This window comes from Chamaea fasciata, unplaced genomic scaffold (assembly GCF_029207755.1).
Source record: "Chamaea fasciata isolate MVZ Bird 193981 ecotype frontalis unplaced genomic scaffold, bChaFas1.0.hap1 SCAF_15, whole genome shotgun sequence".
Classification (NCBI taxonomy): domain Eukaryota; kingdom Metazoa; phylum Chordata; class Aves; order Passeriformes; family Sylviidae; genus Chamaea; species Chamaea fasciata.
In genome coordinates, this window is record NW_027094100.1 from 12,812,992 (window position 1) to 12,840,645 (window position 27,654).

At 60.6% G+C, this 27,654-nt stretch overlaps 3 protein-coding genes across 6 annotated transcripts; 1 reads left to right on the forward strand and 2 right to left on the reverse strand.

The window, feature by feature from the left end:
* Positions 1-652: 652 nt before the first annotated feature.
* Positions 653-9,921, forward strand: CDHR2 (cadherin related family member 2). The gene is made up of 31 exons (XM_066196999.1): positions 653-711; positions 1,065-1,130; positions 1,221-1,360; positions 1,565-1,618; positions 1,830-1,919; positions 2,506-2,595; positions 2,839-2,961; positions 3,039-3,182; positions 3,325-3,400; positions 3,597-3,703; positions 3,783-4,010; positions 4,098-4,253; positions 4,479-4,646; positions 4,915-4,976; positions 5,064-5,304; positions 5,405-5,641; positions 5,915-5,984; positions 6,065-6,679; positions 6,933-7,004; positions 7,274-7,323; positions 7,438-7,589; positions 7,783-7,885; positions 7,965-8,053; positions 8,253-8,327; positions 8,442-8,519; positions 8,599-8,659; positions 8,766-8,890; positions 9,049-9,162; positions 9,273-9,350; positions 9,447-9,507; positions 9,714-9,921. The coding sequence occupies exons 1-31, from the start codon at positions 666-668 to the stop codon at positions 9,831-9,833; spliced, it is 3,891 nt and encodes a 1,296-aa protein (XP_066053096.1). The 5' UTR covers positions 653-665; the 3' UTR covers positions 9,834-9,921.
* A 271-nt stretch (positions 9,922-10,192) lies between these two features.
* GPRIN1 (G protein regulated inducer of neurite outgrowth 1) lies at positions 10,193-15,238 on the reverse strand. Of its 2 annotated transcripts, none has more exons than XM_066197128.1 (3): positions 15,114-15,238; positions 13,587-13,680; positions 10,193-13,383 (listed from the first exon to the last, which is right to left on the reverse strand). In XM_066197128.1, exon 3 carries the CDS (start codon positions 13,341-13,343, stop codon positions 11,958-11,960), a length of 1,386 nt encoding a protein of 461 aa, XP_066053225.1. In that variant the 5' UTR covers positions 13,344-13,383; positions 13,587-13,680; positions 15,114-15,238; the 3' UTR covers positions 10,193-11,957. The 2 variants fall into 2 exon arrangements, with proteins under 2 accessions (XP_066053225.1, XP_066053226.1); XM_066197129.1 differs by lacking the exon at positions 15,114-15,238 and adding an exon at positions 14,620-14,688.
* A 7,510-nt stretch (positions 15,239-22,748) lies between these two features.
* SNCB (synuclein beta) lies at positions 22,749-27,266 on the reverse strand. 3 transcript variants are annotated; one of them, XM_066197258.1, is made up of 6 exons: positions 27,183-27,266; positions 26,439-26,566; positions 24,926-24,964; positions 24,458-24,576; positions 23,646-23,735; positions 22,749-23,500 (listed from the first exon to the last, which is right to left on the reverse strand). In XM_066197258.1, the coding sequence occupies exons 1-6, from the start codon at positions 27,218-27,220 to the stop codon at positions 23,468-23,470; spliced, it is 447 nt and encodes a 148-aa protein (XP_066053355.1). In that variant the 5' UTR covers positions 27,221-27,266; the 3' UTR covers positions 22,749-23,467. The 3 variants fall into 3 exon arrangements, with proteins under 3 accessions (XP_066053355.1, XP_066053356.1, XP_066053357.1); XM_066197259.1 differs by lacking the exon at positions 27,183-27,266 and adding an exon at positions 27,002-27,020; XM_066197260.1 differs by lacking the exon at positions 27,183-27,266 and adding an exon at positions 26,711-26,820.
* Positions 27,267-27,654: the final 388 nt, after the last annotated feature.

The window sequence follows — 27,654 nt, forward strand, 5'->3', positions numbered from 1 at the left end:
ACCTGGTTTTGGGGAGTGAGCCTGGAGCTGAGCTGGGTGGGAGCTGTGCGATGAGCACAAGGAACACAGGAGACAGGAGAGGGATATCTCACCCTTTAATTGTAGTTAATGATTGATGAACATGTTTACTGCAGGAGGCAAAGGTCTGGCAGTGCCAAGATGCGAGTTCAGAGGCAGCATCCCCAGGGACACAGCCACAGGTAAGGGATGTCAGCCCCGATCCCAGCTCCCAAGGGTACCTTGCTCCATGGGGGGGAGGTGGGGGTGTCTGTCAGCTGTGGAGCTGCCCACAGGCCCTGGCACAAGGAGGGAGACACCGTGGTCGTACCATGGGTTGCTCCTGGACTTGGGGAGGCCCTGTTGGGCACAAGCAATAATGGAGCCTCCAGCCATGCCCAGAACAGGCTCCTGGGGCCCCCCGCACACCTACAGTCTCCTCTACCTGGAGGTCAACCCTGTCCTCCCAAGCCATGTGCTCAGGGAGCCCGTGCCCAGGAGTGCAGTGTGGAGCCTGGTGTTTGCTCACCGGCCCAGCTCAGCAGAGGGGACTGTCCCCACCAGCACCTCTCCTGCCCTGGTGGCTGCTCCCCAGGAGGGATTTGGAGGGCAGCCTCAGTCTCTCAGGTTCTTGTTCTCTGGTGTGTGCCCACAGGCATCCTGGCAGGATGGCATGGCACTCTTTGGTGCTGCTCTCCTTCCTCCTGGCAGCAGGTAAGGACTCTTCTTGGCATCTGGTATGGGAGGGTGGGAGGTGTTGGAGATGCTTACTCTTTCTCAATTCCCTGGGGGTAACTGTGACCCCAAAACAGCTGCCTAACCCACTGGAGAGCCAGGGCAGGGCAGGGCTGGACAGCAGGGAAAGCATGGGGGCTGCAGCTGGAAGAGAAGCACGGTCTGGAGGTGTGGGATGAGCACAAGGGCAAGGGGGTTGGGGGTTCCCCTGCCTCCCATGGAGACCCAAACCATGGCTGGGTGCTGGGGTTGGAGCTGAGGAGGTGCTGCCAGATGTGGATCTGCCAGCAGAGCCTGGCACAGTGATGGTGCTCAGCTCCTCTTCCCTGTAGTTTCAGGCAACACAGTCCCCATCTTCAACGAGACCATCTTCTATGTGCCTGAGGACCTGGAGCTGGGTGAGTAGGGTGATGTTGAGAAGGGCCTGGGGTGTCAGAGGAGTGACTGTGGGGTTCTCAGGCGGGGATTGACACTGTCTATGCCCCCAGACCAGTTTGCTTTCCAGCTGAAGGCTTATGACTTAGACAACGACCCTCTCACCTACCAAATCCGAGGGACAGATGCCTTCTACTTCTTTGTGAACTCCACATCAGGCAGAGTGACACTAAGGAACTCCCTGGACCGTGAGGTGTGAGCAGAGGATGGGGTCAGATGTCCCTGCCTGAGTGGGAGTCTGGGGCTATGGGGATGGAGGACAGAGCCTGTGGGTCACTCTCTGGCCCCAAAACCCAGCTCCTGGAGGGGGAGTTGACCTCACAGAGGTTGGGGCTCAGCCATCCAAGGATTGAGCTCCACCTTGGCCCTGACCAAGTCCTGCCTTGTGCCCCCTCAGCTCCAGGCCAGGCTCACCATCACAGCCGGAGTGTCTGACGGTGTAAATAATGAGGTGAGTGCTGGGGTAAGGGCTGGGTGGCTGCAGGGGGAAGGGAGTCCCCATGGACAGGTCCATGGACAGGGCTCAGTGGGAAGGCAATTGGAAGCAGGTGGGTGATGTTGGCTGGCTGGCCAGGGTGAGCATGAGGTGCCAGAACTGCACCCAGCTCTGCTGGCCACCATCTCCTAGACACCCATCCTGTGCCCTCTCTGACACCTGGCAGGTCTCCCAAAAAATGACCATCATCGTGGAGGACCGTAATGACAACGCCCCGGTTTTCCAGCGCCTGCCATATAATGCCGTCATCCCCGAGGTACCTTTCTAGGACCTCCCTGCCCCCAGAGACAGTAGGGCAGGGGTGCTGGGTGGCTTCCATGGCATGAGTGTGCCAGCAGTGGGACAACAACAGGCTGGGAACTGTCTGACCCCACTCTGTCTGAGTGCGTGGTGACAGTGCGCCTGGGCGTGGGGTCATCAATGGTGCAGCCAACACCTGGGAGCACTCTGTGCCACGGCAATTCCCGATGTATCACCCTGAGATACTGGAATGTGACGGGGACTCTGCCCTTGCAATGAGTTTCTGTTCAGGGTGTGCCTGTCAGCCCAGGACAGCGTGACACTGGATCAAGGTGTGCATGGGGTGTGGGGCTGAGTCCGACCCCTATCCAGCAACTCCAGGGCTGGGGTGTAGCCTGTGCTCCCAAGGGGCTCCAGGGAGGGTACAGAGCAGGTCCAGCCTCTGCCTGGCCTGAGCAGGGGCAGCAGCTCGTCCCTGTGTCCCATGGCACTGGGCAGTACCTGCAGCCCTGCAGGGCCAGAACATCCCAGGGCAGGGCTGGCAGGGTCCAGGCCCAGCATCACCCCCCTGCTCTGCCACCACCACCCCCCTGTGTGCCCAGAACGAGAGTCTGCACAGCATCATCTACACCGTGTTTGCCAACGACAGCGACACTGGGAACGCCTCCAGAGTCAGCTACGGGATCGAGGAGGTGAGCACAGGGCACTGTGGAGTAGGTCATACCATAAACAAACCCCACCCCTGGGCCACCCCTGTGGTGCTGAGGTGCTGGGGGACAGGGCCAGGGCAGACCCATATCTCTGGGGGTGCAAGGAGGTTTTGGGTCAGGACCCACTGGACAATGGGTGCAAGGTGCTGAACAGTTTCAGGCCAGGGATTAGCCAGGGGGTTGGGGGTCCCCATGGGCTAACACAGGTTGATGTCCCCTGCTCAGGTGATCCCAGACAACATGGAGAATCACCAGCTCTTCTACATCCTGGCCAATGGGAGTGTGGTGCTCAATGGTTCCCTGGACTATGCCAAGAACACTTTCTACCAGATCAAGATCCTCGCCCAGGTGGGGATCATGTGGGCTGGGGGTGCAGGGCTGCCAGGTAAGGGAGCTGTGGGACTGACAGGTACTCTGCTCTTCAGGATGGCGGGGGATGGCTGCACAACAATTGGACTGTCCAGAAGAGCTTTACTTACCTGTCCCTGACCATTAAGGATGTACCCAACCTGAACCCACGGTTCCTCAATGCGCCCTACTCAGGATCCGTGCCTGAGAACTGTGACCTGGTCAGGAGCTTGTCTGCCCCAGTGTCATGTCCCTGCCTCTGGCCCTCCCTGGAGGCTCTTACGCCCTGAAGCGTCTGGGCTACCAGGCCTGTGGGCAGCTGGAGATGTCATAGGTCCTGCCCTGATGGCCATGTCCCCACAGGGCACCAGTGTGCTGACTGTCAAGGCCATAGACCAAGACACAGGGGTGAATGATGAAATCTTCTACATCATCACCAGTGAGTGAAGGGGCAGAATGGGTCAGGCAGGGGATGACATGGTGGGATGAGCAGGAGGGGTGGTCAGGCAGCAAGGGGTACCCTGGAAACTGGTTCTGGGCACCCAGGCTCTGCCAGCCTGACCTGCTGGCAGAGAGAGGGCCAGGCCTGCCTTTCCCAGTGGCTGCCAGTGGTTCCTGCTGTCCCCTTGTCCTAGATGCCAGTGTTCCTTTTGTTATCAATTACACAACGGGAACCATCACCGTGAGTGAGCCCCTGGACCGGGAGCAGCTGCCAAGTGAGGAAGTGCTGCTGGAAGTCACCGTGAGTAGAAGGCAGCAAGGGGAACCCCATCCTCTTCCTCTCTCTGGGCCCCTCCAACCTTCTCTCTCCTCCTGCCCAGGCACGTGAGAAGGACCTGAATATCCACGGCGAGGTGGCCCAGACCAGCACCCTGGTGACAGTCTTGGTGACTGATGTCAATGACAACAAGCCCCAGTTCTACAACTGCTCCCTGTCCAGCTGCAACTTCGCCAGCGCTCAGAACGACTTCACAGGCAACATCATAGAGCACTCCTCCTCCAGACTGCCAGTGTCCAACCTCAACATCGTTGCCCATGACCCAGATAAGGTAGGAGCCTGTCCGTGGTGCTGGGTTGTGGTGCTGGTGTCTGTCCTGGCTGCACCACTCACCCTTGCTCTTGTCCCTCCCTGGCAGGGCATCAACAGCAGTTTTGAGCTGAGCCTGCGGGGTCCGAATGCCAATGCCTTCACTGTGTTCCCCACAACGATTGTGGGCACAGGAGAAGTCCAGATCCTGGTGCAAAACTCAACCTTAGTGGACTACGAGATAAGCCATGTCATGGTGGTGCAGGTGGGACTTGTAGGGCTGGCCTGCTCTGCGGAGGCCGTTCCTGCTCCCTGCATGCATCGGGGCACAGTGGGGACACAGCCCTTCTCTTGCAGAGTTCAGGAGCTAAAGCAGAACAGGGCTCTGCCCTGGCAGTTTGTTTGGTGCAGGGAATCTGGACTGGAGTGTGACAGGTCTCTCTAGTGTTTGGGGGCTCATGTGAGACACCGTCCCTTTTCAATCCTGCAGATCATTGCTAATGACACAGGGAACCCTACAGACTGCTGCTCCACGGCCACTGTGACCATTGACCTCATCGACACCAATGACCACATCCCTGAGTTCCCCCAGAGCACCTACAACCTGAGTGTGGTGGAGAACAGTCCCAATGGCACCATCATCTCCCAAAACATCACGGTCAGACACTGAGCAGGGAGTGGGCACACCCAATGTCCCCAGGCAGGGCACTGGGCACACCTAATCTTTCTAGTACAGCTTGTGCTGAGGGCATTGATCTCTTCATATACACAGGAAGGACTCAGGGCCAGTGGGTACTCAACAGTGGGACCCCTTGCCTATCAGAGCCACATTTCTGGGGTGCTCACTGCCAGCAGCCACTGCCCCAGACTCATCACTACTCTGAGGGCTGAAACAGATTGACCAGATGGTTCCTTCTGTCTTTTAGGCCTATGATCCAGACAGTGGTGTCCTGGGCCAGATCACCTACCAGCTGCTCCCGGAGAACATGTATGTAAGGGCAGAACCAGCCACCACCAGGGCATCATCCTGGAGAGTGGACTCCAGGCCTGAAGGCCCTGTGTATGTATGCCACAGCCTTAATACCTTCATGGTGAACGCCACAACCGGGGCACTGCTGGTGTACAATGGGAACTTGCTGGACCGGGAGACTCGTTCCATCTACTACGCCAACCTCCAGGCCAAGGATGGGGGCAACCTGGTGGGCACTACAGTGCTGGAGATCACCGTGCTGGATGCCAATGACATGGCACCCATCATCATTGGCTCCTACTTCATCTCGGTGGAAGAGGGGCAGAATGTTAGTACACAGATCCAGGTATGTACCAACAGAGGTGGGGGAGTTGACAGGACTGTCAGAGGGGAGGGACTCTCTCCAGGGTGCCGGACAGCCTTGTTCCAAATGCTGACCTTTTCAGGCCATCGACAATGACGAGCCTGGCAGCCCCAACAGCCAATTGGGCTTCGAGATCTTGTCAGGACTGTTCAGCAACAACTTTACCATCGATGCAGACACAGGTGAGATGCACAGCAAGGAGCCGCTGGACCGCGAGGCCTTGGAGGATGAGCGTGGACAGATGGTGGTGACAGTGATGGTGTATGACCACGGCAAGCCACCGCTGAACACCACGGTGAACGTCACCATCACTGTGGGGGTGAGCCCTGGGCACAGGCAGGGACATGCTGGGGCAGGCTGGGCCTTGGAACTGGATGGGATGGGCAGGGTGGGGATGTGGAATCCCTGGCTGTGGCAGAGGTGTCTCCAGATGTTCTGTGGGGGCAGAGTGAATAGTTGTTGCAGGGAGGCAGGAGAGGGCTTGTGTAGCTCCTGCCTGTGGGCAGGCAGGTGCCCACACTCCTGTCCCCAGCTGGCTGTGGGGAATCCTGTTTCCTCGAAGGGCTACAGCCATGGGCTTTGTCTCCTGCAGGACCTGAATGACAACATTCCGGTGTTCCTCAACCAGTCCTATGAGTTCTCAGTCTTTGAAGACTCTCCAGGTAGAAGCTGCATGGCCAGGCTTGTGGGAACAGCAGTGGCCCTGAGTCAGTGCCCACTCAGTGTCTGTCTCCTCCTCCAGGTTCCTTTGTGGGTGAGGTGCAGGCCACAGATGCTGACCGGACAGAGATCAATTCCCGTATTTCATTCCTACTTGAAAGAGAGAGTGGCTCCAGCAACTTCTTAATCCGCTCATCCCGCCAGGGGCAAGGGAATTACAGTGGGCAGCTGTTCGTAGACCCTGACCTGTCCCTGGACTATGACACGCTGCAGCAGAAGTTCTTCACCCTAAGAGTGCTGGCAGAGAACACAGCTGCGGACAACGCAGGGGACAAGACCAACGTCTCAGTGATAGTCCATGTCCTAGATGTCAACGACGAGTCCCCCACCATCCTGCCAAGCTCACTGCAGGACGTGTCGGTGGCTGAGAACGGGACACAGCAGGGTCTGATCCACACACTGAACGCCTTTGACCCTGACACCAACCACTCGCTGGTCTTCGAGGAGCTGGCAGTGGCCTGCTTCAAGGGGGACAGCAGTGCTGAGGACGTGTGCTGGGACTGGTTCGTGCTGGCACCCAACGGCTCGGTGCTGGTGAACAGCTTGGAAGTCGACTACGAGATGTGTGACAGAGTCCTGCTGACACTGCGGGTGGAGGACCTGTACACTGAGAGAGGCGACCGCTACAGCCAGAACGGTACGGCCCCCACTGCACGCCCGTTCCACCACCACTGGGCACGGCAGATGGGACCTGGGACCTGCCTCTACCACCTCCCACAAGAAGCTATAGGCAGCAGGGCGAGAGCTGGGTGGTTTGGCTCGGAAGGAGGGTGTCCCTAGCTCTTTCAACCTGGGCCTTTTCAGAGGGCAGAGCTCCCACAGGAAGGAGAGGATGGTGTTGCAGGGTTTCTCTGTTGGTGATCAGAGCTCTGCTTTTGGGACATTTGCAGAAACCCTGAGGATCATCATTACTGATGTGAATGACAATGCACCAGTCTTCGAGGCCATCTCTAGGACTTTTGGTGAGCAGCTGGGGTTGGCACATCACGTGGGCTCCTCGCTGTACCCACCCATGCCCTGCCACATCCACCAGCAGTGAGGATACTCCCCGAGCCTAGGGCAGGGTTGAGAAGTGTGGGGGTCAGGCTGGGGTTACTCAGTGCTTTCCATGAAGGCTGTGGGGCCAAGGGCAGCAGTGGGTGCTTGGAACCCTGGGGCTGTGTGGGTGTGGGGTCTGCAGCAAGTCTGGCTGCTCACCAGCATAACTGCCCCATCCATCTGTTCCTGGCAGTGGTTGTCCCTGAAATCTCTCCTGTGGACCTCGAAGTGGCTACTGTGAAGGTGAGGAGCTGCCTGCCTGTATCTGTCAGTCTGTGGAGCACTGTCCACTCGTCCTCACCATGGGCAGGCAGGGGCCATTCTCACCTGTGCTCCTGCCATGTTCTGTCCCTGCAGGCCACAGATGCTGACTCAGGGCTGGGGGGAACCCTCAACTTCTCCATCATCAGTGCGGTGTTTGTGGAGGACAGTGGGGCCAGTCAGCCCTTCAGGAACCTCTTCAGGGTGTTGACAACGCCCGACAAGGACGCCTACATCGGCAGTATCAGGTGACGCCGTGGGTCTGGGTCGGGGTGGGGGGATGCAGCTCAGCTCCTGCCTGCAGAGGGCCAGCACAGTCTGGAAAGGTGATAAAGCCCTTCTGGAGCTCTGCTTGGGCATGGAGGTAGGATGCCTCCATGAGGGATGGCAGGGTACATCCTGTGCAGTGCAGTGGGATTGCTGATGTCCCTGTCCTCACAGGGTGAACAGCAACCTTGATGAATCACTGAAGGGGCAGTACAAGGTGACGGTGGAGGCCAAGGATGGTGAGGAACCGGTGCACAGAGCACAGACTGTGCTGAATGTGAGTGTCACCCCCAACCCCCATCCCAGAACGCCAGGGGCCCAGCCCAGCTCTGCTCACCCCTGCTCCCCACACACAGATCTTCACGGTGGATCAGAGCTACCGCATTCGGCTCCAGTTCCTGTCAACAGTGGAAGAAGTCCAGAGAAACTCCGAAACCATTAAATTGTAAGGGGTGCTGGGCCGGGGCTGGGGGTGCACAGCTGGACCCACCAGCTGTGTCTCTCAGCTTCATTGACTGTGAATGGGATGGACCAGGCAGGTCCCTACCAGACAAGGGGGTTTCAGGGGGCCCATCTGCTTCCTGTGCCTGTGAGCAGAACAGCAGGATGTCCAGTCCAGCTTCTCCCCTCTCTCTTGTTCCTAGGGCTCTGACCGCTGTGACCAAGGCAGCGGTCTACGTGGTAGGCATCAGAAGCACGGAGGAGACCCGTGACACTCAGTGAGTGGTGGTGGGGAAGGGGACATGATGGTGGCATCAGGGGTGTCACTCTGGGGCAGGGCACCATGCCCTGCACCCCAGCACCACACTCTCCCCATCTCTCTGATTCTGCAGCATGGATGTCAAGTCAGTGATGGAGACCTACTTCGTATACAGCAATGGCACTGCCCTGGATGTCAATGACCTGAGCATGTGAGACCTGGGGCTGTGCACGGGCACTGCCACGTGCTGGAACCAGCCCAGCTGCTCATACCTCCTCTTTCCTCGGCAGACTCATACAGGCCGATCCGCTGGGCTTGGCTGAGCTGGTGAAACTGGGCCTGGCTGTCATTGTGAGTGGGGCCAGGCAAGGGGCACGGGGAGAGGCAACAACCCCTTTGGGGCTGGCTGGGGGGTTCCACTGGCTGGAACTGTGTCCTCACCTCTGCTCTGTGCTAGGGCCCCGGGGAGGTGACAACGCCCAGCAAGGAGATAGAGCTGATTGGCATTATCGCAGGATTGGCAGCATTCCTGCTCATCTTCATACTCATCATGACCCTGGTTTTGGTACTCACCACCAGGAGGTACCTCACTGCCTGCACCCCCTCCTACCGACCCCCACTGCCCCCATCCTCACCAGCACCCCCAGACCCACCCGTTCTCCAACCCGCTTCTGCCCACCCCATCCCACAGCCCAGCTCCTCCCTGCCCCTCTCACCCACCCCATCCCTGGGCTTTGCAGCTACAAAAGGAAGCTGAATGCCATGAAGGCTCTGAAGGTGGCCACAACATTCAACCCAGTCACAGCACAGCAGGGAGCTGGCATCCCTGGGACCAACCAGTACAACGCCGAGGGGTGAGTGGGGGGCTCCCTGCAGCAGGTGGGGAGAGACCAGGCTTGCCCCCACATCTAGGGGCTGCAGCACCCCAAGGGGTAGCACTTACCTGCCACCCATCCCTGACCAGGGCCAACCCCATGCTGAACCTCCCGCTCGATCCCTCCCACGACCTGGGCTTCCACGAGGACTCCATCTCTGTGACCAGGTGAGCTCTGTGGGCAGGTGCCAAAAGCCACAGGCTGTCACCTCATACCTCACTTCTCCAGTGCCTTTTTTACCTCCCACCCTCCATTCTCCACAGCATGAATTCCCTAGATGAAAATACAGTAAATGCACCAGCAGATGACAACTCTGAAGTCGAGGTAAGTGTGCAAAGAGCTGCCAGTGCCCAGCAACTGGGAGTGCTGACAGAGCACCCTGCATTCTCTTCTCTCTGCTGTGGTCCCCAGGGCCTCATGGACCCCTTGTGTCCTTTACTCTGCACCCCTCAACAGCCCTCAGCTCCTGGGAAGGATGGGTGACCCCGCCCTTTGTCCCCGTCCCTTCTGACCACTCTCTCCTCCTGCAGCAGGTCAGAATGCAGCCAACAGACCCCACCGACAAGGAGGTGCTGGTGGCTGCCCTGAACCTGAAGGAGCCCACCAAAATGGGGTACCTCAACACCACCTTCACCACCACGGACTTGTGAGCGGGCTCACGGGGTTCAGCAGGGCTGGAGCCGGACTCCGGCAGCTGCTTCAGTGTTGATATGTCGTGTCTGGCAATAAAACTGTTCCGCGGGGGTCACGGTATCCTGTGGCCATCAGCCCATCTGCCTGGGGGGCTCAGTCAGCTTGGAGTCACCTCTCCCAGTATGAAGCGCTGGGTTCGAGCCAGCTGGTGCCAGAGGGGAGGTGCCACTGTGGGGCTCAGCCTGGCTCCTTGTCCCCAGGACCCTCTCCGCCCCAGGGGAGGGAGGTGCAGGCAGCCCCGCGCAGAGGTTTGTGCAAGGTTTTATTACCCAACATCCACATTGACAGACTGATCCTCCCGCCCCTTCCTCCCCCCGCCCCACCCCCAAAAGAAATGAAGAGGAAAAAAAAAAAGAAGAAAATAGGTGATGAAGCTGCAGCGCTGGTGTGCCACAGCTGGCAGTGCAGGGCTGGAGGTGAGCACAGCCTGGGACAGGGTGGCAAGGGGATGCCCCAGGGCTCCTGGTCTTCCTGGCATGGCCGTGGCAGCGGTCCCACAGCCCAAGGCACTGAGCAGAGCCAGGTCCCAGCGAGTGCCGCAGCACAGAGCGGGCACTTGCCATGGCCCTGGCTGCCAGCTGGCACTTCAGCAAGCCCTTTGCAGCCCCACAGGGACAAAACAAGCCCAGGATGTATAGTGCGGGTTTAGGTGGGCAAGACTTTACCCTTAAGGGGGGAAAACGGCTGCAATGGTGATTCTGGCACCTTGAGCCCTCCTGCACTTCTGCCCAGAGGGGATGGTGCAGCTCTCCAAACACCCTTTGTTTGCAGCCTCCTGCCCATCAGATGCTGGATACAGGCCTGGGCCCCCCTTGCTGTGGAACTGGTCCTCTGTATGGGACCTGGCTGGGGGGGGGCAAGATCCACGTCTTGGCAGGACATCGAGGTGCTGCCAGCCGCAGGGATGTTGGCCCGACCACAGGGATATTCAGCCCCCTGCAGACTGACCCTTCAATCCCAATGCTCTTCAGCCTAGCAGAGCACAGGCAACGTAGGAACAGTGTTTGAAACGATGGTCTCAGACCCACAGGCCACCGTGGAGGAGGTGCCTCCAGGCAGGACGCTCATGGCTGAAAATGTCTCTTAAAAAGCTCCAAAAATGCAATCAGTTCCATAAAAGCTCCCCTTCCCCCCACCCTGTAAAACCCCAGCTGTAAAAAGTGGCAGCGTTTTGCAGTCGTCGCATCCCCAGCTGCCATCGGAGAGGAGAAACCAGCAGGGCCAGCGTGGCACGTGCCCATGTCCCCAGCACATGGAACCTTTCTGGCACCACTGGGGCAGCTGGACAGGCCTGCAAGCAGGGCAGGCTTCGTGCCCACCACCAGCCGTGGCGAGGATGTGCTGTTTCCAGGCAGGTCAAGCTGGGGGCCATGGGGACAAGACTCCCCAAGTACCTCCAGCCATGGTGACAGGAATGAGCAGCTCTCCATCACATACGTGGTTGGCCCGTCTCTCATTTGAGATCTGTCCTGGTGCCCTGTGTGGCCACATCCTCCTGCTCCAGGGCACCCACAACACGGCAGTGAGGCAGAGAGGACAGGGCAGTTGGGGGATTGGTGCCTGCTGTGGGCAGCAGTGGGGACCCACGCATACACAGCCACGGGCTTGTTGGAGTGTGGCCAAGCCCTGCACAGGCAAAGCAACGGCAGGGTAATGCACCAGTGTCTCTCCAGCATGGGAAGTGATGCTGCTGCTTGGAGTGCCAGAGTTCAGGGCAGCCAGCAGCACCCACCCTGAGCCATCTTCAGACCTGTGCCATGGGCAGGAGACGCACAGGAGCTGCTGCCTCCATCTGGAAGGAGCCACGTGCTTCCTCGTGCTGAAAAAAGCCACCAAGCACAGAGACAGGGCACCAGTCTCATGTCCAAGGGCACCTCCATGGGGCTACACTCATGGGGGAACCCCAGGCCAACAGGGAGGATCCCAGCAAAGGAGATACCTTGTCCCAGTGTGCAGTGCTCCATCACCACCACAGCCCTGCACACTGGCACCGGGTGTCTCAGGACGCCAGGGCAGGGACCCATCCCCACTTTCTCTGAGAAGCCCCGAGGCACCCCCACCCCGCCAGCACAGGCAGCAACTCACTCCATGGCGGGGCCGGCGCGGGAGCAGCACCGGGGCCGCCGGACGTTCTGCAGCAGAGCCCGAAAGACACTGGGCTGCCTCTTGGCCTCGCCTTTGCGGGGCCCTCCCTTGACGGAGCCGGTGCGGGTGGTCTGCGGGGTCACCACCACCTGCCGCCCGTGTTCCTCAATCTGCTTCTCCAGGTGCTTTTGGATGGCCATGCCCAGGACCTCCACCTCCATGGAGGCCCCATACACCTCCCACGTCATCCCCTTCTCATCCCAGCTCACCTCCCGGATGGGCTCCGGAGGCTCCTCCTCCACCACCTCTGGCACTGTCCCCTTCACCTGCACCTCAGGATACGAGGTCTGCGGGGACTTGGCCACAGGTGTCATCGGCCCAGTGGCCACTGAGCGGGTCTCCACAGGCATGGACACCTGCATCTCTGCATCCTTCTTGGAGGGCTCCAGGCGTGGGGCTGCAGAGGCCATCTCTCTCTTGGGGAAGGTGAAGGCAGCAGCCCCACATGGGGGGCTCATGGGGCTTAAGGCCACCGACACCAGGGACACACGGCTGTCCACTTGTGTCCCCATGTCTTGTGTCCCAGCATCCTGGGGTGGGGTCACGTCAGAGGAGTAGGATTCACAGAGCTGCTTGGCTGTTTGGGGCTGCTGGCTGCTCCCAGCACCGACATTCCGGGCTGAGCTCCCCTCGGTTTTGCCCTGGCCCAGAGCACTGGAGCTTGGTCCTGGCTCACTTTGACCCCCAATCGCTGCAGAGCTGGTGCTGGGGGGGTCTGCTGCGCCTCCCTGGGGGTGCTTGGGAGCCTCACTGCTCTTTTTCAGAGTAGCAGCACCCAGGGATGTCCCTTTGTTATCCCGGGGCTGCTCCTGGCTTGGAAGCTCAGCTGTCCCGATGCTTGCAGTGGGCTCCACAAATGCCACATGTTTGGCAAGAGCTGGCGTGCTCCCCATGTCCTTGCTGGTTGCCTGGAGGCAGGGATCAGGCACAGGGGAAGTGGGAGCTGCATCGTCCTTCTGGGTGTTTGGGATCCCCATCCCTGTGGGACCACAGGCAGGAGCAGCACCACTTGGTCCTCCGCAGCTCCCTGTTGCTACTGCCACACTCTGTTCTGTGCTTGTGTCCTGGAGAAGCGTGCCAGGAGCTGGTCCTGCTGGTGATGGCACCTTCTTTGCCACTGAGCTGGCCTTGGTTCCCTGAGACTCTGCCTCAGCCACACAGCAGGTCCTCATGGCACGGGCTTCCGCAGCACAGCCGGAGCCAGGCAGGCACTCGCCTGTCGCTGGGCAGCCAGGGGAGCTGGCCCTGGGCTCGCAGGTGTCCTCGGCCCCGGCCTGGCGGCTCAGCACCTGCAGCCCCTCGGGCTCCTTAGCGCTGCCCATGCCCAGGGAAGGCTTCTCCCATGCTAGTCCCGCCACGGGTCTGCAAGAGAGAGGATGGGGCGGTGAGGAGCAAGCAGCACAAGGACCCCCAGTACACCTCCAGCTGCTGATTGTTTTCCTCCATGCCACCCGTGACAACAAGTTGGGTGGCCACCTGGAGCACTCACTGTCCCTGGCACAGCCTGTGTGGTGGCACACGGTGCCCAGGCACAGGGGAAGGGAGGAACAGTGTCGGCTGCCTACCGTAAAAGTCAGCCTTCTCCCGGTGCAGAAGGACCGGGAGTGGGATCCAGGCACTGCTGTGGTTGGTGGAGCGGCGAACACGGTGCAGGCACCCCTGCAGAGAGAGTGTTAGCTGAAGAATGGTCCTGAGCACCAGGCTGAGAACCGGGGGGCTCAGCAGCTCCCTCCTGTCAGTGGGAAGCAGTGAGGGGCGAGAGCAAGATGGGCCTGGGGTCCAAGGGAGGCTGCAGCGAAGGGCAGGAGCACGGGATAGCCCAAGCCCTTCCTTCTCCACATGAGGGGAACGCGGTCCAGTGTCACCCGGTTGCCCCAAAACCCTTCTGCCCCATGGGGCAGAAGCAGGGCAGGAAGCCCCAAACATTCCGGGAGTCCCCCAGCTCTGGCAATGCCAGGGAGCCCCTACAGAGATGGGAGCACATGCGTCCCGCAGGCGTGGGGCACTCCATGCCTCAGGACACGGCCACTCGTGGGTCCCGAAAAGGGCAGAGCCGAGTGGATGCAACTGGAGCCGACCGAGTTCCCCCAAGGGAGGCGACAGGAGCCGGGACCAGGCGGTCACCGACGTCCCTCAGCAGTGCAGAGCCCGGAGGCGATGATCCCCGCCCCGTCTGTAGGTTCCCACGCAGCACCCCGATCCCCGGAGGGCCGCGCCGCCCCGCACCCCGACCTGCCCCGACAGCATCCCGATCCCGCGGGGCTGTGGCGCCGTGCCCGGTACTGATGCTCCGCGAAGGAGCTGCGAGCCCCGGCACACGCGTGTGCACACGCGCGGGCACGCACACGCCAGCACATGGCCACGGGCACACCCGCACGCACGGACACGCGTGTGCACGCCCCGGCCGCGCTTCCCCGGCCGAACCCCGGACAAAGCCGCCCCCGCGGCAGCCCCTGCCGGGGGAGGCCGACCCGCCCCCGCCGCCCGTCCCGGGGCTGCAGCCCACCCCACCTTCCCCCCTGGGGGTGCCGGTGCGGGGCGGGCGACGGCAGCGCCCGGCCAGGTCCCGCCACGTGCGCGCCCCGGGGCCGCCGGTACCTGCGGCGGATCGTCCCGCCCGGTCCCGTCCTGCCCCGTCCCGTCCGGTCCCGTCCCGCTCGGCTCGGCTCGGCGCGGCGGCGGCAGCGGCGGCGAGCATGCGTGGGGCGGCGGCGGCGGGGGCGGTACCGTGCCCCGGGCCGCTCCCCCCGGCTGCCGCCCGCCCCGGCACCCCCAGCAGCAGTGGGGAGGCGAGGGAGAGCCGGCTGCCGCGCGGGGAGCGGGGGTGCCGGCACACCGCATGTCCCCCGGTGTCATCGCTGTTACCACAACGGCCTGCCCTGGGAGCCCCCATCGACCCACAGCCCCCCCCCCCCCGGTACCCAAAGCATCGCCACCCCGCGTGCCCCAGGGATGAGCATCCCGGCACTCCCCGATGCACTCGGGCACAGCAGGACACGCAGCCGGGATCAGTGGAGTCAGGGGATCCCAAACCTTAGCGTAGGTGCCGTGGGTGGGGGTGACAACAACACAGAGCCCAGTCCCCCTCCTACCTGGTGATGGAGACGACCGCTTCCCTCCCGGGCATTACCGGGGACGGGGCTGCACCCCAGTCAGCCCGAGGGACCGGGACAACGTGCCGGCGTGGCGGGATGGAGATGGGCTCCCGAGTGCCCCTCGCCCGAGGGTGGGGGAGGACGGGGAGGGAAGAACGGCCCCGTCTAGCTCCCGGCAGCGCTTGCCTCTGCTCCCGGGCTCAGGCTTTGTCTAACTCCTTCCCACGCACTCCCGCTCGCGCTGCTGGGGGGAAGGCGGCCTGCTCGCCTCACCTGCATCCCTGCATCCCCCCGAAAACTCTCCAGCATACCCCCCAAACTTCCCACTGGGCCTCATCACCCTAGGGGACCAGGGTCCCCTCCCTGACCCAGAGATGTCATTACAGAGACAGGAGCTATAGATCTATAGGGTCCGGTCGGGTGGGTCCTAAGGTTGGACAGGTCCCCCATCTTGGAGATAACGTTAACACCGGTCCCCCAGCCCTATAGATCTATAGGGTAAGGCTGGTTCCATGGGAGCTGGCACACCTGGTTGCTTGGAGACAAGGGAGGTTGGAAATGCTTCTTTCAGTAAACAGCCAGCCTGGAACAAAACCCTGAAGGCTAAAAATAGGGAGGCAGGATATGGAAATGAAATAAAAAGTCCTTGTCCCCCTCCCTCTCTGGGGCAGAGCAAGGCACCCCAATGTCACCAACAGAGACTCCAATAGATAGCTGGAGAGGCTGGAGTGCGAGGTGTATCCCTGCATCCTTTAAATGTGTCCCCTCCTCAAGGTGTTTGTCCCCACACTTGGTACTGCGTGCAGCAGTCCTGCAGCATTGACTGGACCCAGCTTCATGCCTGCAGCGGTGGGGGAACTAACTGTGGGGCACAGGTGTGGGGTTACATCCTCTGGTGCCCTCTATGGGATCAGGCCCAGTGCTCGGCACATTCCCTTTCGGGTCCAAGGGACACCGTGGACTGGGGCAAGTCCTGGCAGAGGAGGGGACAAACGCCCCCCGGCCTCTGGCTGGGACTTTATCGCAGGCAGGAGGCTGAGGGGTCTCATCCTGCTGCCATTTGCTTCCACCTGCCTCTCTAAGCTCCGCCAGCACCGTGTCTCCCCATCGGCATCTTGCCACCAGCGTGTCCCCGTCCCACCACAGCTGGCTGGGGGTTTGGGGGGCGGCGGGGGGATCATGGGGAGCATCCTCCCCTCCCCGCAGGCAGCCTTCATCCCAGGCTGGCTGCCTTCTCCTCCTCCTCTCCCCGCCCGGGCACCTCAGGGCTGGCAGGAGAACAATAGCGAGGAGGATGAGTAAGATGGTCCCCATCGCCTTGGCAACGCACTCCCGCGCTGCCGGCTCGGGAGGAGCCAGGCAGCTGCCTGAAAAGCGCGTTCTCCCTCGGCGGAGGGGGGTGCTGGCGCAGGTAGCACGGCACCCCCCCCGGGCGCCGTGGCCCACCTCCCACGCCGCACGGGCAGCGCCACGTGAACGCGCACCGGGCTCCCCCACAGCCGCCGGCGCCCGCACACGCCGGAGCGGGCAGCACACGAGCCCCGCACTCGGCTCAGCCCCGGCTTGGCTCCCCGGAGCCCGGTGGGACACAGCTGGCGGGGTCTGGTCGGGAATGGGACCCCTGCGGGCGCTGCCCGGCGGGAAGGAGAGGGGTTTTCCCACGGCCTCTGACAGTCGCGTCACCTTCACGCACGGCTGCCCACGGTATCGCTGGGCAGAGATGTCGGGGGAGGAGGTGGTGGGGTGTTGGCAGATGGCAGTGGCAGGGGATGCCCAGGGGAACCAGGATCCCATCTCCAGCCACAGCCACGTGTCCCGTGTTGTCCCCAAGTCAGGTCACCAGCAGGAGGACCCTCAGCGTGCCCGGAGCTGTGAGTGCCTTGGGGTGACAAGGATGTTATCAAGAGATCCAAAAGCACCAAACACCCTAAAAACAGCACTGTTTTCCCAGCTTCCTTGGTGTGGATATGCTGGGGGGTGGGGGGGAGGGTGGTATCTGATCCCTGCCAGCACCTCGTGTCCCAGGTACACCAAAACACATCCCCTGCCACAGCCCTGTGGGATGGGAGAACACTGCAACCAGGACACTGCAGCCCCGTGCCCAAGAGCATAATTCAGGATATTCCCGGGTACAGACAGGGATATGGCCCCAGGGTCAGCTGGGGGCAGAGGCAGGAACAGAGGCGCAAAGAGGCCCAGCTTTGCCAGCTGCTCTGTGCCGCTGAGAGGGACCTGAGCACGGCCAGAGATGGGTGGTGACACTGGGGAACAACCCAGTCACACATTTGATCCTTCAGCACAGGATGAGGGAGAGCTCTGGAAAAGAACCAACAAAGAGAATCATATAATCAATAAATGGTTTGGGTTGGAAGGGATCTTAAAACTCATCTCTTTTCAACTCCTTGCCATGGACAGGGACAGCTTCCACTAGACCAGGTTGATCAGAGTCCCACCCAACCTGGCCTTGAACACTTTGAGGGATGGGACAGTCACAGCTTCTCCAGGCAGCCTGTGCCAGGGCCTCACCACCCTCACAGGGAAGGATTTCTTTCTAATATTTAATCTAAATCTGTCCTTCAGCTTAAAGACCTTCCCCCTTGTCCTACCACTCCACTCCCTTGTAAAAAGTCCCTCTCCAACCCTCCTTCGGTACTGGAAGGGGCTCTAAGGTCTCCTCAGAGCCGCCTTCTCTCCAGGCTGAACAGCACCAGCTCTCCCATCTTGTCTCCATAGCTGAGAAGCTTCTGCCCTCTGATCATCAATACAATCATTTATCACAACCAGATGATTCTGTTCCAGAAGAATGAAAATTTCCTACAGTGCCTCTGTGCCTTTGTGGTAAAGAGGCAGGGGCTCTTCACTTCTTCTCTCTCCTTTCCCGGGGCTTGTTTCAGCAGCTCAATCCATGCCAATGGAGTGAAAGCCCTGGCTGCATTAACAGCACACAAATGCACTGTAGTGGGTGAGTACAAAGGGAAAGCAAAACACATGGCGGCTTGGGCATGGGATGGGGCCACGAGTCAGAAAAACTCATTAGGTGCTGTGAACATCAGAAGGTCTTTGGAAGTGCAGGATGCTCCTCTGGGCACAGATGTGTGAGGGCATGTCTTGTTGCAAGGTATGCCACTGGCAGCCCGGAATGTTGGTGTTAATCAGGAAGTGGCAAGCATCGCGCTCCTCAGATGCAGTCATTGTGCCTGAGTTGTCATGGATTCGGCTCTGGCTGGTGGAATCTGTGGCAGGCTCAAGGTCCATATCCTGTGCTGCCTCCAGCTCTGCTCTGCAGAGGCCTCATGGCATTACCAGGGAGCCATGTGTGGCGTGGGGAAGCAGTGGCCCCTTGCCTGGATTCACCAACACGGTCACGATTGCCATTGTCACTTCCTCCCCCTGGGGAGCAGGTGAGCTGGCAGAGAACATCTGTCTGCCTTACCCAGCCTTTTCCAGATGTTCCTTTTTGTGTTGCCATGGTGGGTGTGAGGATCAATCCAAGGAAATACTGGGTGAGTTCACTCCTCGTTTCCCTGCCGACAGCCCATAACTCACGCTCCATTTGCACAGCCCTCCCTCTATCACAGCAATGTGCTCTGACGAGTGGGGGGAGACGTTTGTAGTGAGTAACACTCACCCAGCGACTGTGAAAAGCAGCTTGGGGCGGGGAGAGGGGGGTGAACTCTGGTTTATGGGTTGGTGCAGATGACCAGAGACACGCTGAGGGAGCATGGAGAGGGGATGGTCCCACCACTCCCTGCTGTGCTGGGGGAAGGGGCAAATCAGCAAGGGCTCAGAAGGGCAGTGAGCAAAGGGGGCAGGAGTTCACACATCTCTTTTTTTCCATTCCAGGGTCCCCAGCTGCTGTGACTAAATTCCCTGGAGCCGTTAGGCAGGGCAGGGCAGCTGCTGGATGCTGTACTGAGGCTCTGTGATTTTTCCTGGGGCCTGAAGTAAGAACTGTGTTTTGTTGTTCTCGCACAGGAACACGAGCTCAAGAAACTAACAAGGTCTTTTACTGTAGAAAAGGCCAAGAAGGAGTTTGTAGGTGGTGGGTTTGTCCTGGCTCTGTAAGCAGTGTGTGCTGGCAGTCAGGGGAGCAGGTAGCAGCTGCCTGGCCAGGCAGATACAGAAGCTGTCACCATCACTGCCTGTCACTGTCCCAGTGCTCCACTGTCCCTTCACACTTTGCCTGCACTGAGAATTTGGAGTAGAGGGACCCCCAGGCTGGTCATCCTACTGGGCAGGGGCCTCACTTGGACATTATCCTGTACTCCCACTGGCCTGCTCAGACTCAGGGAGGAGTGAAGATTTCTCTCTCAGCATATGAGAAACAGTTCAGCGAGTGCTGGTCACAAGGCAAAGACCTCTACACTCCCTCTTGGTAAGGGCCAAGGCAAAGACCCTGCAAAAGCCAAAGCCATTAACCCCTAAGGAAATCTGGGGTGGCCCTGGGTTATGGGCAGCACCACACATTGGTCAGGGGACTCCTTGGTGTCCAAGACCATGGCCAGCCTGTGGAAATCACCCAGTTCTAGATATGCTTTGGGTGAAGCTCAGCAAATGAGTTGCAAGGTGTGACTGATTTTTCTACTCCCACAGGGCCTGGGATTGATGTGCTGGCTCCTGATGTCAGTACCTGGGGAGAGGGAGATGTTTTGGATGGCAAACATCTACACCCACTCAGTGGGGCACTGGGTAAACTCTGATGGCACTGGTTTGGAGCCCGAGAGTTCGGTGGGACCCTGAGAGTACCGGCACTGCATTTTCTCCTCTCCTCCCAGGAAGGACCTTCCCTCTCTTCCCTGCAGACTGGGTCCTTGCTCACAACTGCGGTGAGGTGCTTCCCCCTGCTGTAACTCCAGCAGCTCCTGCTCTTGGTCAGGCGCTGCTGCTCCGACCCAGCGTGGGCAGCTGCCCATTCCTGAGGCCATTGACAGGGAGGAATAAACAGGAAAACACACAGCTGAAGTCCTGCTGGCACTCTGTGTATCCCTCCAAGCCCTCTCTCCTCACGGAAGTTCCCTCCTCTGTGGAAGAGGTTTTGAACCAAGGCTGCACCCTGAGCTGCTGCCCACAGTGCCCGCAGGAATGGCCCTGCCGGTGCTGATCCTTTTTCTTTCCACACATCCTTCTGCTTCGCTGATGCAGCAGAGAATGAGACAGCTGAACACCTCAGCTACTACGTGGATAGTTCTGCTGTGTTTTGGGACTGGTTTTGCAGTGTCAGTTCTGCTTTTAGGAGCTGTACCAAGCTGGTAAGGGCTTCAGGGCAAACTGTGGAAAATCCTGTGTCCCAGTAAGAAAAGTTCATCTCCCCCATGGCCCTGCTCTGTGCTGATACTGTGACAGCACAGGAGTGTGAGGTGCAAGATTGCTCGGATTGTGCCTGGACGCTGCATGGTGCTCACCAAGGGACTGTTTCTCACTGGATCTGTTTTCTATCGGGATTGGCTCTTAGGAACTGAACAGCATGCTGTGCTTGGAACATCATGTCCAGGAGCTCTGGAGGTGATAGAGACAGGATGAGCTGAAAGATGAGCAGACTCTGCTTTTCACTACCCTCTCACCAGCCAAGGAGATCTCTGTCCTGCCATGTCCTAGTCTATCCAGCCAAAACATTCACTAAGAACAGCTATGCTGAGGTTTCTATTTGTGCTTTTCAGCAAAAGCTCCTGAGAGGGAGCTATTTTCAGCACAGAGGGTCAGGTTAAATGTTTGTCCCCACAGCTTCCCTCTCCCCACACCATCTCTGCTCCGTGTCACTGTAGGACTTTGGCAAAGGGGGCTGAACACCTGCACAAGCCTGGTGCCTGCTGTATCTGTGTGGGGGACACAGACACAGCCATTTTCAGTTCCAGAAGGATCAGCATCAAGGCACTAGAAGACCCGGGGCAGAGGAGATGATGCTCTTGAAGGTACTGGGATGTCACCGTGTTGGCACTGAAAATCATGGGCAGCAGAAAAAAGTGAGCAAAGCAGGGGACTGCTACAAATACCAGCTTCCTTCCACCACTGTGTTTAGGATTGTCCTACACCATGGAACAGTCAGCCGAGGTACCTGAGGGCTCTTTGCCTCACCCATCCTTGTTCTTGGGCTCTTTGCCTTGCTACAGAGACCCTTGGCTGTATTTGAGGGGTTCCCACCCATGGCACCTCATCACAGCTCCTGGCAGGTCAGCACAAGGCCTGAGTTCATCTTCCCGCAGTGGCTCCATCCATCTCAGATAAAGCCTCATGCTCAGCAGTGCTCCTTGATGCTGCTGGGTCCCTGTCCCTCTCTCTGTTCCCACAAAGCTTTGTACTCCATTTCCAGGACTGTGCCAGGCTTGTGACTGGTGCTCACACATGTGGCACTGCTTTACATGGGCACCCTCTGCTCCCCTCTTGCTGCCAGACCCTCCTGGCAGACACCAGCCTCACAGCTCTCCTCTCCCTAGAAAATTACAACCATGACTGCAAGTGCAGCCTAGATGAGGACAGGGAAGCTGGAGCAGGTGTTCCCTGTGTACAATGAGGTCAGCTGCACCTACAGACACAGCACCCAGGGGAGCTGAGGGTCACAGTCCTGCTGTGCAGGGGGTGCTGCACAGAGGAGACACCCTGCTTTCTATAAGGCATTGGTTTGAGCAAGTTCTCTCCCTGCTCTCTGCCTTACAGCTCTCCAAGGCACAGGCCTGTCTTCCCCCACACCACCTCTGCCCCAGCCCCTTTATAACCTCCCTGGCACGAGGGCAAGCCATGCTGCTGCTGGTTTGGGTCTGCCTGCCCATGGATGGCAGAATTGGACAAGGGAAGGAAAAATTGTTCTAGGGGAACAGCCAGCCAGCCCCCAAAGAGCTGTCTCGGTCCTTTCAATAACACACAGTGGGTGCTATGAGCACTGCTGCAACCAGAGCCAGGGCAGGATTTGCTGGCATCAGCAAACCTGTTGTGTGTCCGTGCTGACTGCTGCAGATTCACTCCTCGCTGGCAAAGCTGGCGAGACAGCACAGGTGGGGGATCTAATCTGATATTCATGGCAGGGACACTCAGCCCAGCCTCTCACCCCAGCTTGTGATGCAGTCAAGGAGCTAAAGGTTAGCTGGGGGCCCAGGCTGGGTTGGTGGTCCTGACCTGGGGGAGCTGAAGACACAAGGACGGTGCTGTGGGGTGGGCACAGGACCCCCTGCCATGGTAGACATCCCGCAGCATGTGTGACAGCCATCTGCCCTTCAGGTGGTCACACTGCATCTGAACAAGCTGTGGGTGACAGCCACATCCCCTGCCCCTTGAGGGGTGCAGGGGCACATAGGAAGGGGGGAACCAGTGCTGGAGCCCAGGGCTGTGTCTACCCTCACCCTGGCTCGTTGTCCTCAGCCCCACAGGGCCCCCTGCAGATGCAAAGCCCTGCAGACAGGCAGGTGGTATGGGGACACTGCCTGCACCCCAAGTCTCAGCCAGAGTCTGTCTGGAGGCCCAGGGCACAGCGACCTGCAAAGCTGCAGCAGCCAGCAGACAGAAAGGCATCTTGCCCTCATGAGCAACCAGTCCTGCCCACTCTCCCAGCATCAGGCCCATTCCTCTTTCCAAAACTACCCCTGCCACCAAAGCACGGGGGCCAACCCCACCCCAGGGACCCCACAACCAGGACCAGGGGGCTACAGACAAGAGTTGGCTTTATTCACGGTCACGGGGACAGCTGTGTCACTGGCAGCTGCCCTCGTATTGCACATCCAGCGACGGGGGAATATCCATGCCACGTCACAACACAGCGTCGGCACTATGGGACCTCGGGGGGGGCGCAGGCACCGTCACCACCCAGCAGGCTGGGGAGCGGGCTGGGGCGCCAAGGGTTCACAAAGGCAAAAGACCCGTCCACCCATAGATAGAGAGAGAGAGAGATAGATATATAAAAAAAAATAGTTCCACGATGACCAGAGCAGAACCACAGGGACACGCGTGCAAGCGAAAATGTACAGCAGCCCGCGAGCAGGTAAACATGCTTTGTACACACACAGACACGCTGGGACACAGCCGGGGTTTATGGTGCTGGGAGGGAGACAGAGCCATAAACCCGGGCTTCACACACACGCTCACACACACACGCACCAGCCCCTGCGGGCAGCACCCACGGCTCGGGCACACGCCGGGGCTCGGGGGCTTGGACACAGCGGGTGTTTCTCACTGCTAGACATGTTACGGAGACACGGACACGGTCCCTTGGAACGGAACTGGAGGAAGAACTCGTGAGCGAACGGGGCAGGGGCGCCCCTGCTCCTCCCCGGCGCACAGGCACCGGCTGGGGCCGGCTGGAGGGGAGCAGGGGGCTACCGGCGGTTCGTTGTGCTGCTGGTGGAAGAGGCAAGGATGGGGGTCCATTATGCCTCTGGCTCGTATTCCTGGTACTCCTCCTGTGAGATGGGGAAGGAAAGAGCCAGTGAGAGAGTTCAGGTGGGGCACAGAGCCTCTCTCTTCTCCAGCCCAACACCAGCTCTGTTCTGGACAGTGCACTGATCACTGTCACACTGTGTCCATTGTGCCACCCTGCCCCCTCACCTGTGGGGGTTCCTCGTAGTTCTCCCCCTCTGGCTCCAGCAGCGGCTCAACCAGTGGCTCCTCCACAGCCTCCTGGGCCACTTCTTCTGCCTGAAAGTGAACCAGGAGGTCAGTGCCACACACACACAGAGCACCCACCCTCCCTGCCTCTGCCAGACCAGCAATGCACCCAGGATACAAGGGGCTCCATGGGGAGCCAGTGGGCCCCTGGGCACACAGCAGCCCACCCAGCTGGGAGATGACATGCACACGTCTGTGGGAGCAGGGGCTGTGTGCATATGTCCCTACACTGCTCCCAGCCCCAGCCTCGGGCAGGCAATAAGTTCTGGCACCACGTGGGCCTCGACAGTCTCCAAGCACTGGCAGGGCTGTAGGAGCATCCTGCATCCCTGGCAGGGGAGGGTGGTGCTGGGTAACCCCTCCCCGGGGCTGGCAGGCGGGAAAGGGGGGCAGCCAATCCCCCTGTGCAGCAGCATTGGCGGCGGTGGCCTCATTTCTTCAGCTGATGCTATTTTGGGCTAAGCTGGAAGCCAACGGCTCATGGGGCGGAGAAGCTGGAACCCGCTGCCCCTCCCGCAGCTGTCAGGTCACCTCGCAGCAGCGGCTGGAGCGATGTGCCGGGGGCCCACGCCGCCGGCCGCCATGGCAGGCCCCGAGCGCGCACACGTCCGCACACGCCGCGCACACGGGCACGGGGAGACCACCTGGGCACCCCTGCTTTGGCGCCGGCGAGCAGCCAAGGGGCTCCTCCTGGCCAAACCTGGGGATGTGCCAGCCTCCCCACGGGCACGGCAATGCCTGCGGACTCTCACCTTCAGGTCTGCAGGGAACTCCTCCTTCTTCACCAGCCCGGTGGCCGCCGCAATGTTGCCGGCGCCAGAGAAGGCGGCTTCGCCCAGCTGGGACGCCTGCTCCTTCGCTTTCTCAGCCACTGCAAGAGCCGGGGGTGCCCGTCAGTGCCCACCCCCGTGCCAAAAGGGGTGCCCAGGTATGGCTTCATGCCCTGCACAACTCAGGGAGGGAGCTGAAGGGGAGATGCTGGGCAGGATCAGGCTCTTCCCACTTGCTCGCCCTGGTGGGGAGGGGAGGGGGCCATGACACTGCTCTGCAGCTGGACAAGGAGTGTGAGCAGCCGCCGCAAATCCTTGGTTGCCGGCCCTGTTATATAAGAGGCTTTAGCAGAGTGACATCAGCCCCTCAATTAGCCTCTGATCTCGTTAGTGTGGCCACACTCTCAGGGCCGGAGGGGTACCGCGACAGGAAGACAGAGGGGTCCGTACCTGAGGTTACGCCTTGCACCACACCTTGGGTTTTACTCCCTGAGGGTAGAAAGAGACAGACATCAGGTTAGAGGGATTGACAGCTGGGCTTCCAACATGTGCCATGCCCACGACCCTGGCAGGGCTCTGAGCCAGGACAGCAACCTGTCCACACCCCATGCCATGGCATCTGGGGGGTTGAGCACTTGCCTGGCCCCCCTCAAGGCTCCCTGCAGGAGCCAGAACTGGGGCAGCACAGGGCCACCACCACGTGCCAGGCAGGGCAGAGACTCCAAGGCCCAGCACTGTGTCAGGGCACAGCCAGGCAGGGCAAAAGCAAGCTGTGCCGCTGAGAAAAACCTTCCAAGGGATCAAAACCTAGAGCTGGTGCCAACATAGCATGGGAAGCCCCACAGCTGGAGTGCCTGGAGTTGGGTGCTGCTTCTGGCTGTGCCGACCCTGCCAGGCTCCCTCGAGCAGAGAGACACCATCCAGGACACTCCACGGAATGAGAGTGGGGTGTCTAGGATGGAAGGAAAGGTAGGGGCTGGGCAGCTCATGTAGGATGGGGCCTCAGGGTGTTCCTTGAGCTGCTGGACCCCAGTCCAGCACATGCACCCTAGTGAGGATGGGGGCCCAGGGCAGGCACCCACCACTGCCCAGGAGAATAGTTCTGGGGCCTCAGCTCTCCCACAGAGCTTGTGCCCTCTGGAGCAGAACAGAGCTTCAGCCCTGCACCCTCCTCCCTCCCACTGCAAGCAGGGTTGGCCTCAGCTCCCTCCCTGGGCATTTCAGCACCACAGCCAGGCACACAGACTGCCCAGGAACTGCTTCTCCTGCCAGCCACGTCTTCTAGGACTTGGCCCGAAACAGAACCTGCCCTCAAGGGCCAGCACGGAGGGACCCCTCCCTCAGTCACCAGCCGGGTGCAGGGGAGATGCCGGTGTGGGATGAGCTCCAGGGCATTGCCTCTCCAAGGGGGACAAACATGCTCCCTTACCCCCCTGCCCCAAGACAGGCACATCCCAACACAGGGGTCACCACCTCCATCACGGGCCCTCTGCTTTCCTGCCCCAAAGCATCCTGGGCACAGAGCTGAGAGACCCTCGGGCTCAGACTGTGAGCTGCAAGGGGTTTGGTCCCCGAGGGTTCCATCCTCTCAGCCTAGGGACCAGTCCCCGACTCTGCTCCTGCCTGCAGAGCCCACTCTCCTGCTCTGCAGATTCCCGGTGGGAAGCGAGGCACTGCGGGCACCAACCCGCTGCCCAGGAGCACTCCGTCGCCGGGTGGTCGTGGCGGGGAAGGAGCAGGGGAGAGGGGGAGCGGGGCCGGAGACAGGTGGGGACGCAAGGGGGACGGCAGGGGGATGGGCAGGAGGACGCAAGGGCAAACGCAGGAGCAGGCAAGGGCAGGCAGAGAGGGCCGGCAGGGGCCGGCAGGGACGGGCAGAGATTAGCCGGGGATGGGGAGGCAGGGGGCAGGCAGGGGCTGGCAGGGGGCAGGCAGGGGGCAGGCAGGGCAAGCCGGTCCTTACCGACATAGAGGACCCCTTCCTTGGTCTTCTCGGCGGCCTCGGCCACCCCCTGCTTGGTCTTCTCAGCTGCGGCGACCACCCCCTCCTTGGCCTTGGACAAGCCCTTCATAAACACCTCCATGGCGGCTCTGCGGGGAGAGGCCGCACGGCTTCACCCCGCCCCGGCCCCGCGCCCGCCAGCCCCGCGCATCCCGGTCCCGCGCATCCCTTCCCCGCGCATCCCTTCCCCGCGCATCCCGGTCCCGCGCCCCCGGCCCCGCCGCCCGCCCGACCTGGCTCGCTCTCGGCGGGGACGGGCGGGCCGGGCCGGGCCGGGCCGGGCTGCGGCGGGGCGGGCTCAGTGCGGCTGTGCCGGGGCCGCGCTGCGCCGCGCTGCGCCGTGATGCGCGGGGGGGACCGCGCCGCGCCGGGCTGCGCCGGGCTGAGCCGGGCTGAGCCGTGCTCGGCCGTGCCGAGCCGTGCCCCGCCGCCCCCGCCCGCCCCGCACCGCCCCCCGCGGCAGCGGCGCCCCCGGCCCCTCGCCGCCCCAGCCCCGCAGGCTCCTTCCCCGCACTGCGCGGCACCTCGGGACAGTCGTTCTTCCCATCCCCATCACTCATCGTGATCTCACCCCAAGCTGTTCCCAAGCTATTCTGTCCTGACCCACATTGCGTCCTATCCTACCCTCTCCCGGTCACGTCTCCCCCCGTTCCTTGTCCCATCTTGTCCCGATCCCATTGCTTTCCATCTGCAGGCTGCCCTTACCCCATTCCATCCTTGTTGCCATCCAACTCCCTCCACATTCCACCCTGATCCTATGCCATTCCCATCCCCTCTCGTCATGTCCTCTTCCCACCTCATCCCACCCCATTCCCATCATACCACATCCAGCTCTGAACCCATCCCCTCCCCATCGCATCCCCCACTCTCCCAATCACGTCCTGTCCTGACCCCATCCTCCTCATCCCATCCTATCCCTACCTTCCAACCTGATGCTATCCCACCCTCTCTGCGTACCATCCTGCCCTGCCCATACCACATCATGGTCCCCACACATGGTGCCCAACTTACACAGTTCTACTCCCTCATCCTGATCCTATCCCGCTCTGAGCCCCGGTCCTCATCCCTCAGCTCCCTGCCCTAGAGAAGGATCCCCCATCTCTCTGCTCCCCAGGAGGGGCAGGGCTGGCCTGTCCCCTCCCACCCCATCAGCTGCAGCTGGGATAGCTCCTCATCC

Coding starts and splice junctions, on each gene's coding strand:
- CDHR2 (XM_066196999.1), top strand. CDS start 666: ATGGCATGGCACTCTTTGGTGCTGCTCTCCTTCCTCCTGGCAGCAG. Junction 3,401..3,596: donor AATCTTCTACATCATCACCA/GTGAGTGAAGGG, acceptor CCCTTGTCCTAG/ATGCCAGTGTTCCTTTTGTT. Junction 8,328..8,441: donor GAGGAGACCCGTGACACTCA/GTGAGTGGTGGT, acceptor CTGATTCTGCAG/CATGGATGTCAAGTCAGTGA.
- GPRIN1 (XM_066197128.1), bottom strand. CDS start 13,343: ATGGGCAGCGCTAAGGAGCCCGAGGGGCTGCAGGTGCTGAGCCGCCAG.
- SNCB (XM_066197258.1), bottom strand. CDS start 27,220: ATGTGGAGGGAGTTGGATGGCAACAAGGATGGAATGGG. Junction 23,736..24,457: donor AGTTCCCTGCAGACCTGAAG/GTGAGAGTCCGC, acceptor GTTCACTTTCAG/GCAGAAGAAGTGGCCCAGGA. Junction 23,501..23,645: donor ACTACGAGGAACCCCCACAG/GTGAGGGGGCAG, acceptor CCCATCTCACAG/GAGGAGTACCAGGAATACGA.